Source organism: Haemaphysalis longicornis, unplaced genomic scaffold (assembly GCF_048455015.1).
Source record: "Haemaphysalis longicornis isolate Haplotype H1 unplaced genomic scaffold, Haemaphysalis longicornis Haplotype H1 scaffold_4, whole genome shotgun sequence".
NCBI classification, from domain to species: domain Eukaryota; kingdom Metazoa; phylum Arthropoda; class Arachnida; order Ixodida; family Ixodidae; genus Haemaphysalis; species Haemaphysalis longicornis.
The window spans coordinates 169,715,854-169,734,591 of NW_027526361.1; the positions used below are offsets into that span (position 1 = coordinate 169,715,854).

Here is an 18,738-nt window from a genome sequence, read left to right on the forward strand (position 1 = left end):
GGCAGTCCCACTGCCGGAACGTAACGCCTGGTAGCGATTTTGTTGTGACTTGGGGGTTGGGCATGATTGTAGTGGAGTTCGGGCTTGCGTCCGTTCTTGGGTGGCTGGCGAATTGCGCCGCAAAGATAGGGCTGCAGACTATATTGGCTTGAGAGTCTGTTCAATGAATTCGAACTGCTTTTGTAGGTTGCTGAAGGACGTGGTGATCAACTCCTCCAGCGACGCCAGTCATTGGTCGGTGACGGCAGCTGTGCGGGCGTATGTGTTGGTGAGTGCTTCAATTTTCGCGTTCAGCTGAATTTCCAATTGGGTCAGGTCCGTGTGGTTTTGTGATGACGTGCGTGCCCGTTTCTTGGCGTTGTATCAGTGGTCTGCTCTTCCTGGGGCGCATCTTGAGCTGTGTCCATTGATTATGTGTCTTGGTGTGATGGCGTGTCGATGCTCTGCTGACGGGTAGCGGTGGGTGTAGATGTCTCGGGTGACTGACCTGGGACAGTGGTTGCCTAGGCTTATTGTGCTTGGAGTTTTTTCATGACATCGGTTAGCTCTTGGGAAAGCCGACGCGTAGTTTTTACCAGCGTCGCGTTGGTTGCACGGAGTTGTTCGAGCTCCTTGTAGTAGCCGCTGGTAATCCACGCCTGCCAGCTGTTCGGAGTGCTTGGACCACTAGTGGCGTTGTTTGAGTTGACGCTGCTGCCTTTAAGTTTGCCCTCTGCTGCGTCCGCCCAGCTGACTCTGTCAGATGAGTCACGGCCGCGGGATGCGCTGTGCGATGCACGACGGGAAGGGTGGCGTGAGGCATGGCGCGATGCGCTGCGCGACGCGCTGCGTGATCCGCTATGGGAAGCACTGCGCAATCGGGAGCACCCAAAGCGTGGAAACGAGCCTGATTCGAGTACTTACTTGTGCTGTTCTTCGGCGTTACGGCGTTCCCATCGCCGTCGCCTCACGGCGTATGGAACCTGATATTCGGCTCTGCAGAGGCGGTCTCCGGTGGGGTGTTCTCCACCGCAGAGCTTCCATTTGGGCACACACTTGTGACCCTCTCTTTGATTACAAACGCCACATGTAAGGCAAACACGTGCATTTGGTGTGGGGCACACGTCGCGCCTGTGACCGACCTTGCCGCATACTTTGCAAACATCTATTTGCTTCCTGTAGAAACTGCACGGGTAGAGCGCGGTTCCGTAGCGCACATACCTAGGAACCTTGGTACCGTTGAGCACTATAATTAGTGTCGTCGTGTTCCCGATACGTTTTGCCCCCGCGGCAACGGGGTTCTACTTGGTAACTATCTTTTGCAGTATTTGGGCTTCGCTGTCCTTGAGCACTATGCCCCTGATCACGCCCTTGACTGTGTCGTGGGCGGTCGTTCCGTACGTGCTCACTTGGTATATTTTGCCTTGAACGTTAATGCCGTGATACTTAAGTAAAATATGCTGTTGGACTAGTTGGTTCATTGCTTAAAGAAAATCGAGCGCTACAAACGAAGACAGAAAAAACAAGGACAGAAAGTGCATCTGTCTTGTCGTTCTTCATTTTTTCTGTCCTCATTTGTAGCGCTCGATTTTCTTTAAGTTAATGCCGTGAATTCAAGCATACTTCTCCACTCGCTCGATGCTCTGAGTGCTGAGCGCCATAATGTTTTGCTGGGTATTGGGACACGCCATATCGTCTGCGCGATCGGCCTTCTCTATTCCCGCGTCCGCCATGATGGCGGTTGCCACGCTAGCAGCTCCTGCCTTGGAAATTTACAGCCCAGCGCGGGGCCGCACGACGATCTTAATTTTGTCTGCAGGCATGGCTGGCAGCTGCCCTAATAACTGCGGGCCGGAGGTTCTTGTCGAACTTAGGGTTCTGCTGCGAGCTCGGAGTACCGGCTCCAGAAGTCGACTCACCCTGCGTTGCTTGCCGGCGTGGTCGGTTCTTGTGCCCGCCGATGTGCATCCATCCGGACGAGCGCTGAAATTCCTCGGGCGCAATTTCTTCTCCGTCCACTTGTACGCACATTTGGGAGACATGGGAACCATGCATCGAAGTGGCGGCGGAACCCTCCATGTTGTCGTGGAAGGAGAGCGGCTGGCTAGGCCTAGCGAGCCCTCGGTTCGCTTAGGCTTAGCGACTCCTCGTGCCGATGAACCTGGAAAAGTCCGATTAGTCGATGAAAAACACACCGTCAATGGAAACTGGAGTATCAAGTGATAGCGGACACTGTCACAAACACATCGGTAACCAAATATTCACGATCCAAATTAATTAACGCTGCGAAAGCGCGCATTAAGGACGGAGCCGATAGGAACCCGTCTACTCAGCACGGCTACCGCAGCGCCCTCCGTGAGATTGCTTAGAAGCTGGCTCAAAACTTTGTCTCTGTTATCCAAACTTTGCTTTCTTTCAGCGCAAAAAATAAGTCATTAGAGCAATGTAGCGGCTATTGGCCGGCTTCTTTTGAGTTTCAGCAATAAACTAATTCTATAGCCGCTTAAAAAATTTTACAATAGCAAATAAACAACAGAGCGGATCTGATGCGACGAGCAAATTACGCAGAGCCGCTTCGTGCAGGTGATAACTATCAGGGGATTACACGAAAGAAATAACAAACCTGTGAATGGGCATTTATTCTCTGTTTTTCTGTTTTTATGATATATGCGCATTATAGAATTCGACTATGAAACTCGTCCTTCACGCAAGGTACATAGTTCCGCAGAGAAAAAATTTGGAATGCGTTGCGAGCGAGGTGCCGTTTACGTCAACTGCAGATTTTTAAAGTTTGATGCTTTGCGTGCGACAAGGAGTAAGAGAGGTGTCTGTAATACGTTTTGAGCCAGAATGTTGACCAGGATGCTCATCAGCGTAAACTAAATTTTGCGTCCAGGGGCGAAGAAACACTTTTTTAAAAACAGGTGGATTCGGCAGAGACGATACGGTTTTCGACGCCCCCTATCGAGTACCTTCTGTTCTGTCAAATTTGTAAGCGATTGATATTCTCGACTAGGAGTTTCTAAACACATCAGCAACAACGTGTTAATGGATCAGATTTAATGGATATTCCTGAAGTAGAGCAACCCGCCGTAGTGTCTCAGTGGCTAAGGCGTTGCGCTGCTGAGCACGAGGTCGCGGGTTCAGTTCCCGGCCCCAGCGGCCGCTTTTCTAATGGAGGCGAAAAGCAAAAACGGCCGTGTGTACGAGATTTCGGCGCACGTTAAAGGTCGAAATTAATCCGGAGCCCTCGACTACGGCGCGCCTCATCGCTTGCGTTGCGTCGGCGCGTTAAACCCTATTAAACCGTTAAATCAATATAAAGTAGAGTAAATTTCTCTGAAGATACATTGTAGCCGTACGGCCCCGTTCCAGATGAATGTCAAACCTTCCTTCACACATGAGCAAAAAAATGGCCTTTCTTGAAAAACAAAGAAAACGTAAAAATATGAGTAACTGTGGCGCTAAGTTTTGCGTCCCATGAAATCAGCCACTAGTGTGGAGCTTGGTACAGCCACAGCTGTTCGTTACCGAATTACCTTTTCACGACCAAACGTTACTAAAATAGCTCTTCACAATGTGACCTCCCCTCGAATTCTTCGATGCGATGCGTAAGAGAATTTGTTTCACAGCGTACCGCTTCAGAAATGGGATGAGAAATGTCGCGCCGCGAATACTCTTCACACGGAGGCAGTTTTTTTGTCAAATGCCGTGTTTCTTTCTTCGGTGTACATGGTTCTCTGTCTGTGTGACTAAACGTTCTTCGCTTGTTAGCGGGGAAAGCACTTCAACATGATTTAAATTTCTTTAAAGTTAGGTATTATAGCAGAGCCAGAAAACTATCACGATTCTTACTGGGATCCCCGGGATAGGGCCGTTCGGGAAATTAGGCTGTCTTGATTAGCCTCCATACCATCGCCTACATCTAGCACCTTCACAACAAAAGTACATACACAAAAATGTAAAAAAAAAATTCTGGGGCTTAAAAGCAGCAGCAAGTTTACGTTGCTAGAGCACTTAGCAAAAACGAAGGTCCAGAACCATGCCTCTGCGAAACAGATTAGAACATCAGGTAACCGCAAGACAGACCGGGCACAGTCAAGAAAACAGCAGCTGGGGCATCCTTATTTGGGCGTCGAAGTAGTGATGTCGATGACGAGGGAGAAAGCACGGGATCAGTCACAGGAGGCAGGATGACGTGATTAAAAAAAAACTGGGTGCGTATCTGCTTCCTTCACTGCAAATATCGTCGCAAGACGATAGGCTTCTGCTACCCCTGACCAGAAATGGCGCTCTCCTCTCCCTCTCTCACCGATTGCGCTCTTGAACTGCTATGTCGCTTTTCCTTTGATAAACGCGATGGAGGTTTGCTCAAGTGAATTCAATTATTGCGCGTACCATTGCTCGCGCGCCATCTATTAGATCATTTTGCTACTGTTGCACTTAAAAAGGGGAATGCCGCTACCAGGTCTATGCTCTGGCACCAACACGTTTTCTGTTTTTGGTTTAAAATTTAGTTTTGCCCAGTTTTCTTTTGTTAACACGAGTATCACGCGGAGATATATTTTCAATTGCGGAGCACTGCATGGAACCCCTCATATAATAAAGTTTTCCCGCAAATATGCGTAATGTTTTTTTTTTCCTAAGCAATGTTCACAGGTGTGACGTGTGGTACCAGATATAGTGGTTTGAAAAGGTTTTGGCTGTATTTCTTCGCAACTTCTTTCTTTGGGCCGGCGGCTGAATAAAGGAACAAACGAATGGCCAGAAGGACAGACGGACGGACGGATGACGGATGGACAGACAGACAGACAGACAGACAGACAGACAGACAGACAGACAGACAGACAGACAGACAGACAGACAGACAGACAGACAGACAGACAGACAGACAGACAGACAGATGAAAATTATCGGTAATAAGTAACCCAAGAAAGACTAACGTATTTAACAAAGGGACGGAGAAGCATTGCTACTTCGTCAGTACACCGTTCAAAAAAACCAAAGCCGCATCGTGGCGCATCGAGAACGGTAGGCACGCACCGCTGATTGACGATGGCTGTTGAAAAAATAGCGAAAAAGGAGGCAACCGCATTGCAGCTGCTCCTCGAAAACAGCAATATTAGGAAAAACAAATAAGCTCAATAAACTTGAACGCCTGTAAGAACATTTCATCATATCTTACTCTCCTACAATATTTTAGTTCATTTTACCCGCATTTCTACGGCTAGGATAACAATGCAACTTTTATATAAAAATACTCCCCTTGCTGCGTTTATGTTGTAAAAAAATGCAACAGAAAAAGCGTTAGGACTGCTTCCAGCGGAGGTTTTTCCTGTTCGTTGAGCATTCCTTGGTCAACACAAAAAACGCTGCTTAAACGAACTTGAAACTTTCTGTATGTACGGCCTACAATTTATTTGCTACTTGAACTTCAAACCGAAAGAAAACTTTTGGAAGTAAATGGGAAAGCCGAATGCCGGTAGTAATTTCAGGCAATGTATCTTCTGCCTATCGCGTCCTCAAAGTTCAGTTTGGTTCGTCTTTGAAACAGAAACGAGAAAAACAATAACGGACCGACGGAACCAATCTTTCAGGGACCATATACCCAGAAGAAATCATGTTTTGACGACCTGATGGTGTGCTTTATCATTAGTGGAAATTTTCTGTGCACGCAATAAAAAAGTAGAATAGGAGAATATTGTATTGTGATGACCATGAACGCGAATGAAACCCGTTATAGAGACGCAAAGGATGGCCTATGGCCAGTATGCAAAATTATTTTCTGACTTGCTAGCCGGTGCACCTGGTTCGCCTAGCGGCCGAAGATAAAATGAGCAAGAAACTAAAAAGTAATGCATAGACCATGTGGTCATAAAGAGAGAGTACCCCGCCAGGCGTAGTGGCCGACACCAACCGCCAAAGACTAAATTTATTTTGCTCTGCATGCCTGGTCGCCAGTCCCTCCTTGAAACGCGAGAAAGCCGCGGCTGCTTCTGGGTTCTCTACCTGGAGGAAGGGCACGCTTAATTTTGTGGCCCTTGCATCGGCGACAGACCAATCGTCCCTCGCGGTTTAACCCCAACGTTTCGTGCTGGCTGCTGGTATTTCTTCTTTTCGTACCGACACTTCTCGTCCGCCTCTCTAGAGTTGCACATGCTTCGCCGCAGGGATGAAGGCATCAGAGTAATGTGTCAGTTTCGCCCTTCTTGGTAGTGCCAGTGGGGAACGGGTCCGCATTCTTCGGTTCGGGCTTCCAATAATGTGTCGCAATATTGGGTGGCGGGGCCGTCCGGGAAAGAAATAACCAGTGCAAATAGAAGGCGACAACTTCGCAATACATTTGAGATTATTGGCAGCAGTTACGAAAAGGTGTGCAAGAAACAAACGACAACTGCAGAACTTTACTCCGATCTTAGCACTCTCCAGGAGTGCATCCTCGGTTACGTGAAAGTGTACATGGCTCCACCTCACTAGTTCTCATCGTGCTGTTCACGGGCGACTTGGGAGGCGCGTTTTATATCCCATAGATAAGAAGCCCGACCTAAATAAATGATGGTGATTTCCTACTTGTATGCGAGCGGCGCCGTTGGTGCTCTTTGGTTTGAATTTGATGGAGTTGTAGTCTGATCACTGATGACATGATGGTCCGGGAAGGCTATCATCATTTTATTGTTTGCGCCATAGTTACATCAGGATTTCGGTGTGCATGCTGCGGCTGATTATTACGCAGTGCTTGTCGCACTTTTCCACAAATCAGGTCGGTGAAAGACGCGGCTTGAGGGCGGTGGGTGAGAGTGGTGAAAAGGGCAGTCTGCCGTCTTGACACACCACGTCCTAAATTGTTTCAAGCGACTTTTTCCTACGGAATAGCTTTGGTTTGTCGTCACCACACTGGCATAACGATCGCACAGCCATAAACGCATGTCGATGGTCATTTTTTTCTTCGGCGTATTTGGACACGAAATAAGCCAGCGTGTCCCGACAGATGGGAAGAAGTGCAGCGAAGATCATTTGCTTTAGTCCCCGCGGAAAAGGCGCAGTAGTTCTTCTTTGAACGCGTATCCCGGTGAGCCCGGCGAAATCTCCTCGCCATCTGAACAAAAATAACCGCCCCTTTGTTGGGGCGCGATGGTGACTTGGCCCAAGTGAAATCTCGCCCAATTCAACACTGGAAACCATTGGCATCTCCTGGCTTCCCCGATCTGCAGGGACAACACAGCACACCAGCGTGAGTTACGATGCTACCCTGGCGGCCTTCCGGGCGCCTTCGGGTAAGACGTTGGGACAGCGCATCCCAGACCTCACAGGACAGAGCAGCACTGCAAGCATGTAGATCAGTAATCCACTCGTATTTTCCCTCCAGGTGATCAAACGCCACGACAAATGCCTCCGATCTAGCGACCCTTGCTTGAGTGTGCTGCCGTGCCCAAGGCTGCTTTGTACTATGCTTTCTGACGTGGTATGTACGCTTTGGATTTACTGCTTTTAAGTGGTGACGTAGAGGCTAACTAAATACTCGACCTAGCTAAGATTTCGCAGCAGATAAAAATTACAGCTGGTGACATAGAGATCCAACAGGGACCGTTAGCTTCCATTCACGCGAAGTTGGAAAATCTGGCCCTGTTCAACATCAAGATAACAAACTGTATGGAACGAGTATTTACTTACAGAAGGAAATAACAGCTCTTGAATTAAAATGAGATGGCATAGTGAACTTCTCATTTACATCTACTCATATTCTACGGCACTGAGGAGGACAAAAGCGAAAATAATGAATCTCTTGAGGGAACAATAAATAAAAACGTTGTGAAAAATATTCTATGGATAGACCGTGTAGCCATTGCACGGATACACTGTTTGGGAGGAGCCGTCGAGAGACAAAAGGGACTGCTAAATCTGAATCTCTCATATTCTCGAAATAAGGAGAAGGTTTTCTAGAACTGTCACAGACACAAAGGAACGGACATAGTGGTAGGTCAGTGCGTCTGACCCCACGTACTACATATAAGGAGAAAACTGTGGAATTGCCAGAGCAAATACAGGCGCTGTTTAAAAGGTACCTTGCTATACATTAATTCTACATATACAAAGAAACTACATCTCCGGCGTTGAAAGTACCAATCAGAGAATATAGGAACCATGTATCCACAAAAAAAAAAACTCCCAAGACCATGCCAACGCACACTTGCAGGCCAGAACGTCAGAAATCAGCACCGTAAACCTGAAAGCTAGTAGCATATTTACCGCACTAGAATCTCTAGAATCCATACTACGGGGACTTGACGCGTATTTCATTGGCTTGACAGAAACATGGTTAACCACTGATTTCATGAACGATGAAACAGTGCCTCGAAATTGTGCAGTCTACGTTAAGACCAGTGGACACAAGGCGCAGGAGTACCTATTTTGGTTACACGGATGTTGACGACATATGGGCTAATTCCTTCAGAATAATGTTTCGGTCTTGCACCGTTATGTAGGATGCACCTATAGCCGCCCAACACGTGACTGTGACGTTAAGCAGACACTTCACGAATACATGCAAGGATACCTAGTAGGTTCAAGGGGGATAGTATTGGAGGATTTTATACTACCACAAGCAAAGTGGCAGACAATGCAGTTTACGTTCATTACGTTCGCGTGGTCAGAGATTATACTTGACATAATGGTGTACATTACATTGGTTCGAACCCAAGGTACTCGAATTCAGGGAACTTCATCAAACCTATTAAATCTCACAACTTTTAGTGCACAATTTTCTTCAGATGAAGCGAAAATTGAAATTGTTCATGGCATATTAGACCACAACCTCATTATATCCACCCTCCCCATTCACGGAAGGCCAAGCACAAATAGCTGTTCTTGAATTTAAATCCGCTGACAACACCTGGACAGTAGGCCATCTTGGTTTCCAATTCTCGGGGTTCGGACAACTATCAATCCATAACGTTACTGATGTGAAAATGCTATGGCATAAATTTCAAGAAATTACTTTCTACTGCATACATAACTAAGTTCATAATAAAGCTACAAGAAACACGAAAAGAAAATCCATGCGTAACGTGCGACATAAGATGCTAAATGTGAAGAGAACGATTGGGAAAATCTCTGAAACTGACGTTGGAAGAATCTCCGGGAAACAAACTTCTGGCCCTTTTAACAACATCTATAGAAAATAAAGAAAGCCAAAAACACTTTCTTCGGCCGAGTACTGCCGGGGTTTCAATAGCTCCCTTTTAACGTTTCGGGACTTCTTAAGCTTCAAAAGGTAGCCAAGAAGGTACGAGCCCGTGACAGAATCTGTCAATGCTGACTCACTGAATGATACTTTAATTCCGTCTTTACAGGCGACGACAACATTATGCCACAGATTGTCACCCAAACTCTCCGCTATTTACATTCACTATCCATAACAGAATCAGGATTAATAAAGATTTTGCTGAGCTGGACACAAAAAGCGGTAGCGGTCCGGACAATATTCCAAGTTCTTTCATAGGCCGTATATTTCATAGGCTGAAGTGACAGCAGTACATCTGTCCTTAATTTTCAACAAATCTATTTCAACAGCTACGTTGCCGAAAGAATGGAAAACGTCCAAAAGTGTTCCCGGACCCAAACTAGCTAGCTTTGACATCGACTCAAACTTTAGTCTGCATTTTACTAGCGAAACATAGACGCGGACGAAGAAGAAGTACACAGGACACTCGCTAGACTACAACTGAAATTTTACATAGCGTCCGTGAAACAAAGAAAGATAACATATCACCACGACCTGCCTCTACACATCCCCACACACGCCAACCTATCTGTCACACATGCGCCCTCGTAGGTAGCATATCTCCTTATCTGTAAGAGTGATTGACGGGGTGCTGACACAATTAACTTCTTCCCTGTAGATCTGAAATGCCTCGGTAATCTCGCGACTAGTTTGGTCACGTCCAGATCCTACAACACGTGTTTTATCGAACGCCGGCGTACAATCAGCGCACCGCCTGCAATGATCGGCCAGATGGCCTCCTGCCGCAGCGACGAAACTGCTGCACGGTGCTCTCTCAGCCTGTCGTTTAAACACCGCCCCGTCTGTCCCACGTAGCATTTGCCACAGGACAGCGGAATGCGGTAGACGACACCTTCTTTGCAGGTTACAAACCTGGTGCCATGTTTTTTGGTGCAAGCTTGGCGTGGCTTCTCGTTTACGGCGGGGCAAATCCTCATCAGCTTGCCAGGCGCGGTGGCCAGCACTTCCACGCCGCATTTTTTCCCCACTTTTTTGAGGCGGTGCGTGAGCTGATGTACGTATGGCACGGCTACGCGTCGCAACCTCTCCCGGTTGGCGTCTCCTTCCCTTAAAGGGGCCTTGCCGGCTTTAACCTCCTTGATGAGGCTTTCTGCGACCGAAGCCACCAACTCCAAAGTGAAGCCCGCTTGCATCAGACGAGCCACTTGAGCTTGCACACTACCAGATACCTTGTGAGCGCAAGACTTCTGGAGGGCACCGCGCAGGCAGTTCGCCGCTATGCCGTGCTTAACCACCTTGGAGTGGGCTGAAGCGTAATTCAAAATCTGCTTTTTTGAGCGCGGTTGGTACACCCAGCATATGTGCCACTCCGTAAAACAAAGCTTCACATCCAGAAACTGAATGGTTCCGTTCTCAGGTTCCTCAAAAGTGAACTTTAAGCCTTTTGAACACGTCCTAAACACATCTAAAACACTATCAATCACTCCCCGTCTATCCTGAAGGCTGCCCACATCCACAAACACAATAAAATCATCAACATATCTGAAACACTTAACTATACTGTGGTTGAGGCGCGCTGCAATGCGTTTGTCCCAAACTGCTAAAAAGACTTCGCAAAGTATTGGGGCAATGCAGGAACCAATACAGACACCTTCTTTCTGTACATAGTACTGGTCATTAAAAGCGACAAAGGTTGACTCCAGATAAAACGCTAAAAGATCAATAAATCCTTCAGTGGACATACCGCTAGCATTCTGAAAACGGACCGGTCCATTTTCTTCGATCAACGTTCTCACCGCGTCAATCAGTTCTTTTTTAGGGATACTATAGAACAAATCTTCGACGTCTATCGAGAATGCAAAATTGTCCCCCTTCTTGTGCAACTCCGGTAACACCTCAACTAGCTCGTTGGAATTGCGAATTCGAAACGGGTCATCAACGCAGATGTGGTTCAAATGCTTTTGAATCTCCCTAGATATAACACCCTGCCAGGAACCTTTTTCAGACACTATGGCCCTAAGTGGCATGCCTTCCTTATGGGTTTTACCCGAAAAGAATATTTTTAAACCCTCATTTTTAGCTGACTCAATATTCTTTCCGAGGTGGGGCAAATTCAGATGTTCACACAACACTAACGCCTGTTTTTTAATTTTAGTCTTCCTTCCCGCAAATGGAACAAAGTTCTTTCCAATTGCCTGACTGGCTTTTTCTTCATAGATAGACACCGGCATCACTACAAAGCCTCCTTCTTTATCAGCAGTTAGCAGGGTAAGGTCGTTATCACGCAGGTAGTCAATAGTCTTTTTGACGCGCAATGGTTTACTTTTTGTTCCCTCCTTCCTGCCCATTAGGCAGTCAACACCCTCAGAGATACATCTATCTTTTTCGTCAAGCTGCGCTTGATGGGCCACTCTTCTAACCATTGAAAGCAGACTGACAGGGTTCTCGTTTGGCTCCACAGAGTACTTAGGCCCACAACTCAGTACGTCCTCAACAAAACCAGGTAGTGGCCCCTGTGCAAGCGTCGTGACTTTCTGGGGCCTAACATCTACTTTCGTAGAACACTTTTTCCAAGCACACAATGCTGGTAGACAGTTCCTCCATAAAAACTCAGTGACAGTACTTGAATCACGGTTCCAGGCACGCACAAGGTCCGCTCTGGTCACGGGGCACGTCGAACACGTCGCCGCAAAAACACGTAGGCACACGTGCAGGTACCGGATTTGCCTCTGAAGCTCTGACCTGAGAATCCTGGTGATCCTTCTTGCGTGACCCATGGACGCATGGCAGGGAAAAAACATTGCTTGCACCTCAGGGGGGACCAGTCCATTCTTGAGGGTGAAGGACAGCACTCTCGACCGACAGCTGGCGATGGCGATGAGGTTCACGTAGGTTGCAGACGGGTTGAGACACAAGGAAGAAGGGAGGACAGGGTCTATACAATTAGAAAGTGTCACAGTTAAGGCATAAAGTTGGGCTAGTTGGTTATCTGACTTTAGATCCGTTTTTTTAGTAACCTGCTTTAGTACATTATTGTTAAGAATAATTCTACACACCTAGAAAGGGAGCATATTTTGGCGTGGCAACGAAGGGAATGTATTTAAGAGTAGTATTTACGATAATCAACCGAATAGTAATGGCAAGTAAGCAGATGCGATGGCTCAGGAACAGCCCGCACACCAACATGAGCGAGTGTCTTCAGCAACCTCCTTCAGCCTATGAGTCCGCTTATACCAGCCGCGCGTACCCGTAGAAATTTGTCGCCCACCGGCTTAGCTAATAGTTAGAGTAGCGAGGAGCCAATGGAACGATCCAGTGACATGACCCCCCGACGGAAGAAGCAATGTCCTGGTGCTGACGGCAGTACAAGCTTCATCGCGGAAAGAGGAAGACTTCAGGCAGGACACACGCGCCAGTTAAAGGGACACTGAAGTGAATTTGTCAAGCTCCCGGTTTTGCTTGCACTGCTTAGACGGGCTCAAATTACCACACTTTTCATCGTTTATTCGTTTGATAAGTCGTTAATTATTTCATGAAGCGGGAAAGGAGAAAAACAACCGTGCGTGGTATGTGGCGGCCGCAACAACTAAAGGCTGTGACGTCGGGAGGAGGTGGCACCGTGATTGGACGATGTCTATGGTTAGCATTCAAACAAGCTTCGGTTTAGGTTCTGTAAAACAACATGCTTGACATCCGATGGCATCGTTGGATGGGCATTCGCGATGTTTCAGTAATCGCGGTACTGCGCTTCTGCCATGTTGTCGTTTGTAGAATGCATAAGATAAGCCTCCCAGGACGGCTTGGAATCGTAGAAATCACTAGCCGAGGCCTACGCAGTGGATGAACGCCCTCCGCGTCACCTCAGACGCCCAAATGCCATGCGCTTTTCACGCATATTCGGAGCTTGCCTCACTCATGCCTGTATCGTAAGAAACGTGTTCGCACCAGCCAAGGGTGTGCTGATTGAGGCCTTGGCCCACTGTCCGTGGGAAGTCGGTGCTTGTCGGTTAGCGCCAACGAGAACCCGCTAGCGCGCTAGTGTCAGCCTGCGCGCGTTCTGTGAACTAGTTCCTGGAGCAATGAACGTTGCGGGCCAAAAAATGCTTAACTCAGCACAGAAAACATCGGGGGAATAGAAAAAAGTTAACTTATATAAAAAAAGAATGTTCCCGAGGGGACTCAAACTCGTCACTTGCAAAACTCTCGCAATGACGTACCTAGCACTCCAGACCACTTGGCCACGGGCTTTTTTTTATTGCCTGCTTTGACATTTCCACAGTACATCACACATCATGTCATATTGTAATGATCCGTCAACCCTACTTGGCTAACTACGTGGCTTTAAAGCTTTCTAAGACACACTAATCGTCAAGCACAGGCAACCGCTCAGGGGGATCATCGTCAGCACGAAAACTTCCCGTATATACTGTACGCTTTCAGTGAAATTTTTCCTGACAGGCCGGGCATTTGTATCCGCATTCCTCCCCGCCATTCTCGTCCTCCATATACTGTGAAGGCTGAGGAGCATGATCAAATCGTACGGCCCAACGCCCTCTTTTTTTCGGGTAGGAACCGAATTCCACGCGGCGTTATGGGTAAGTCTTTCTTTAACGTACTTTTGGAGGACGTTCCAGTGGAGTACTGCGTCCCAACAGTCAATGAAAACGTGATTAATAGTTTAAGCTTTTTGCACAGTCTGCAGTCGGTTGTCCACGGCACAAATATATCTCTTTCTGCTAACCAAGTATCTACGAGAAGGTTTTTACTGTGTAGTTAAAAAAAGGACCTCATTGCAGGCTTCACAGGCACAGACATACAGACCAGCGGCACCTGAGGACACCCCTGCCGGCGAGCAATGGCGCTGCCCCAGCCCTGCCGATGACCGCAAATTCCTACACTTCGACGGATTCGCTCCGCCAAATCTCGGCGATGTTGCGGACTTGTCTGGAAACCGGGGACAGCATCGGCACTACATAAGGAACCGTCAACGCACCTGCCGGTGGGGCTCGACACCGCATCGAACATGTACTCACGGCTGCTTCTAACCCAGGTTAGTTACTTAAAAAACAGTCTGTGCTTTCGCAGCTCTGATCGCTGTATTGTAGCGGTGTTGTGCCCCATTGACACTCGCTATGTGTTCAGAAGTGTTCTGTTTACGTGCTTCCTTTGTGCTTATCAGGCTATTACCATGAACATGCTTCTGTAGCTATCGGGAGATATTGATATCAACCCCGGGCCTGATAGTGTCGTTGAAACTTCCACGCAAACAGAAACCACTGAAAGTTCTGCCCTTCTGGAAGCAATGAAACGTATTGAGCAGGGACAACTGCAGCTACAAACAGACTTGCAGGAATGGGAAAAGGGCATTGAATCTCAGCTGAACAACATAGAAGAAAGGGTGAAGTGCCTTGAGCAGAAAAAAATCAATTCCCAAGGTAACCCGTCGTCTTTAACACATTCGCAGGGCAACGCCTCTATTCTAACCCAAGACCTAGCGTTGCTAAAAGCGGCTGCGGATGACGCCGAGAACCGATTGCGCAGGAACAACCTTTTATTCTTCGGGATTCCAGATAGCCAAACAGAGACATGGGCTGAATCGGAGGACGCCGTTGTTGGCTTGCACGCGCAGTCTTTGAACATAACGATTTACAAAAGTCCACTGGAAAGGGCGCACAGAATCGGTAGTTTCCAGCGGAATAAAAAGCGACCAATTGGTGCAAAGTTCTGCCGCTTTAAAGGTAAAGATTTTATCTCAGCATCCGGTGCTAAACTACAGGATACAGATTTTGCTGTTCGCGAAGACTTCTCGGCTGCCACTGTACGAGGAAATGTTCTTACAAAGCCTCGGGACTTCGTTTCGAGGGCTGTGGCCGAAATGAAAACAGTAGCTGCATCTGTTTCTGAATGTCACCCGCCGCTGTAACTGAGTGGCTAAGGCATTGCGCTGCTGAGCACGAGGTCGCGGGTTCGATTGCCGGCCGCGGCGGCCGCTTTTCTGATGGAGGCGAAAAGCAAAAACGCCCATGTACACGAGATTTCGGCGCACGTTAAAGATCCCCAGGTGGTCAAAATTAATCCGGAGCCCTCCACTACGCCGCGCCTCATCGCCTGAGCTGCGTCGGCGCGTTAAACCCTGCAATCAATCAATCTCGGCTACAGTCCGGCATGCACGGTGGAAGCTTCTTGAGTTTGCCAGGCAGCACGACGGTACATTCCCGCTACGTTTTAAGAAGCTACTGCAAGATGGGCGTACGTTCGTCTATGATGCAGAAAGTGACACGGTAGTTCAGGCAAAAAGTTAGCTATATGATCGCGCAAACATATCTGATACCACCGTGCGTTCCTCGGGACGAGATGCCCGAAGCCACAACACAAAATTAAACGTTTTAGTTGTGAACTGCCGGAGCATTAAAAATAAGAACGATTCACTGGCAGCGTTAATGGCTGCAGTTGAGGCAGATATAATCGGCACCGAGTCTTGGCTTGATGATACCGTCAATATTTCAGAAGTGTTCCACCTTCATTTGATGTCCACCATTGCGATCGCAATGCGCACGGTGCGGGCGTTTTCCTTCTAGTGGATAAAAGATTGCCAAATACCCCTCGGGCTCGTGCCAATTGTTGCGAATCAGTTTGGTGCAATGTTTTACTCCCTGACGGTGAACATAACGCATTTGGTTCCTTCTACCGTAGCCCTAACAATGCCTCTTTAATGCCGTTTAACATATTATTTCAAGAAGTTCAGAACTTGAAAACGAAGTTTTTCCTTGGCGGCGACTGTAATATGCCCCAGATCCCCTGGGTAGATAAGTCCCCCATACCATCCTCTAACTCGGCACTTTCCCTAGAATTCACCAACCTGATAGCTACTAATGGAATGTACCAATATGTGGACTTACCGACACGGCGATACGGTGATTGCGCTTCAGTGCTTGATCTCGTTTTTTCGAGCTCGGACGATTCAGTGCAATCCATATGTCCTGTGCCTGGTATATCTGACCATGATGCGGTGTTAGCAACCATCGCATGCGCGCGTTCGTTGCCTTTATCGGAGGTCCGCGTAAAGTGTTCATGTACTACGACCTAATGATACGGGCCCTTGAAGAGTACTTTCAGGTGTTTGTCGAATTTAGCTTAACATATACATAGGTCAGCTTTGGAAATGCTTCAAGGACAAGGTATTGGACCTCACTGATTCCTATATACTATCCAAAACGATTTTTAACACACCTAAAAAAAACAATCCCTGGTTCACCAGGGAAGTTAAAGCTCTACTAAATAAGAAGCGCCGACTTTTTCGCAGGTATAGAGCTGACAGGAATGAAGTCTTGTTTTGCACTATTGATGCCTTAGGAAAAGAAATTAGGCTAAAGGTCAAGGTAGTAAAAGATACATTTTTTTCATCGCTCGGTAACAAGCTCAAACAAAGTCTTTAAGAGATGTGGAAGTTTGTGAAATATAATGGTAAAGAGGAAGGTTCAATATCGCCAATATCAGGTCCCTAGGGTGAAATCACTGATGATATTGAAAAAGCTAATCATTTCAATGACTATTTTAAGTCAGTATTTTCCGCCCTTATCACTGACGGCCATGCTTTGCCTAATCCCAACTATATTTGAAGTAATGGCTGAAATCTCAGCGTCCTCTGAGAGAGTGTGTAAACTCCTGTCTAAGCAAAAGTCAAACTCAGCCACTGGACCACACCATATTCCGGGCTGTGTTCTCAAAACATGTGCTCCCGTGATTTCTAGACACCTACTTGTTTTGTTTAGATTGTCTCTTGATTCTAGTGAACTTCCTTGGGACTGGAAAACTGTGAATGTCACTACAGTTCATAAAGCGGGTCTCCGTAAGCATGCCCAAAATTACAGACCCATATCCCTAACAAGTGTGTGTTGCAAAACATTAGAGCATGTGTTATACTCGATCATTTTCCACCACTTAGAGGCGAATAGTTTTTTCAACGATGCCAAGCATGGCTTTCGTGCGGGTTATTCGTGTATCACCCAGTTGGTTGAATTCTCCCACGATATTTTTTCTTCATTTGACGCTGGCAAGCAAGTTCACTGCGTTTTATAAAACTTTAAAAAAGCGTTCGACACTGTCCCCCCTTCTCTATTGTTCCTTAAGATGTCCTACCTTGGCCTTCCTGATTCCGTGCTCGGCTGGGTGCGAAATTATCTGTCGGGTTGTTCAAAAAAAGTGGTTATCAACGGTTCTGAGTCAGATCTCGCGGCTGTCACTTTGGGGGTGCCGGAAGGATCCGTTTTAGGACCACTTTCATTTCTCATCCACATCAACGACATCACCGTAAACATTACATCCAAAATAAGGTTATACGCGGATGATTACGTGGTTTATAGGGACATAGAAAATCACGTTGATGGTTCCTCCCTACAGTGTGACCTCGACCGAATCATTGCCTGAGGCCATAAGCAGCACATGAACCTTAATCCCCAAAAATGTAGCCATAATAACTTCAGCAGAAAACGGGCTAACATTATCCAAAACTACCACTTAGGCAGCGTTCCAATTGAAAAGTAGATCACGTTAAATATCTTGGTGTAATCCTTTCATCCCACCTTTCATGGAATAAACAGGTTGACTACATCACCTTAAAAGCTGGACGTGTTCTTAACTTCATAAAAAGAAATTTTAATAAGGCTCCTCAAGACGTCAAACAAATATTGTACTCCTCCAGCGTACGTTCGATTTTAGAGTATGCTGTTGTGGTATGGGACCCAGACACTAAGATCCTTAAAAATAAACTGGAGGCAATTCAAAATCGTGCTGCATGATTTGTTACTAACTCTCACAGTTACAGAATTAGCGTTACAGACCTCAAACGATCTATTTCATAGGACACTCTACAACTGGGACGAACCTTTTCTAGGTGTTTATTTTTGAAACAGGTTGTGTGTGAGGAGGTGGCAAAATATCGACATCTGTATTCATCCGCCCACGTATGTGTCTAGGCGAAAAGACAACAGTAAAAAAATTGCTGAATATTATTGCTGTACATCTATATTCCAAGCGTCATTTTCTCCCGGTCGATTAAAGAGCGGAACGCCCTACCCGACACTGTTGTTGCCGCCCCCACTGAACTGTTTTCCGCTGCACTCTGCCAGCACTCTGGCAGCACTTGCGCATGAGCGCAACATGATTTGAATGGGTATTTTTTGGCTCTTTTTTAGTGCGCTGCTGTTATCTGCATTTATCCGTTGTGTCCGGTATAATCTCTGTATGCGAAGCCCTGGCAGCACTTCAGCATGGTCACATAATTTAAAACGGGTTTTTTTAGTGTGTCACTGTCGTCCGTTGTTTGCGCTGGTTTTTCTTTCGATTTTTTTCCTTGTTACCATTATGCTGTGCGTGTGATTCTTTGTGTTTGCTTTCCTGTATCACACCCTCCTACAACAATGCCTTTTGGCGAATGTAGGTATGTTAATAAATAAAATAAAAATGCGCTCGCACTACCTCCTGGTTAGTTCGGCTGGTGAAGCTACCGACCTACATAG

General features: G+C 46.9%; 1 protein-coding gene across 1 annotated transcript; it reads right to left on the reverse strand.

The window, feature by feature from the left end:
- Positions 1-837: 837 nt before the first annotated feature.
- Positions 838-11,247, reverse strand: LOC144180093 (uncharacterized). The gene is made up of 3 exons (XM_077708498.1): positions 10,819-11,247; positions 9,961-10,107; positions 838-849 (listed from the first exon to the last, which is right to left on the reverse strand). The coding sequence occupies exons 1-3, from the start codon at positions 11,245-11,247 to the stop codon at positions 838-840; spliced, it is 588 nt and encodes a 195-aa protein (XP_077564624.1).
- Positions 11,248-18,738: the final 7,491 nt, after the last annotated feature.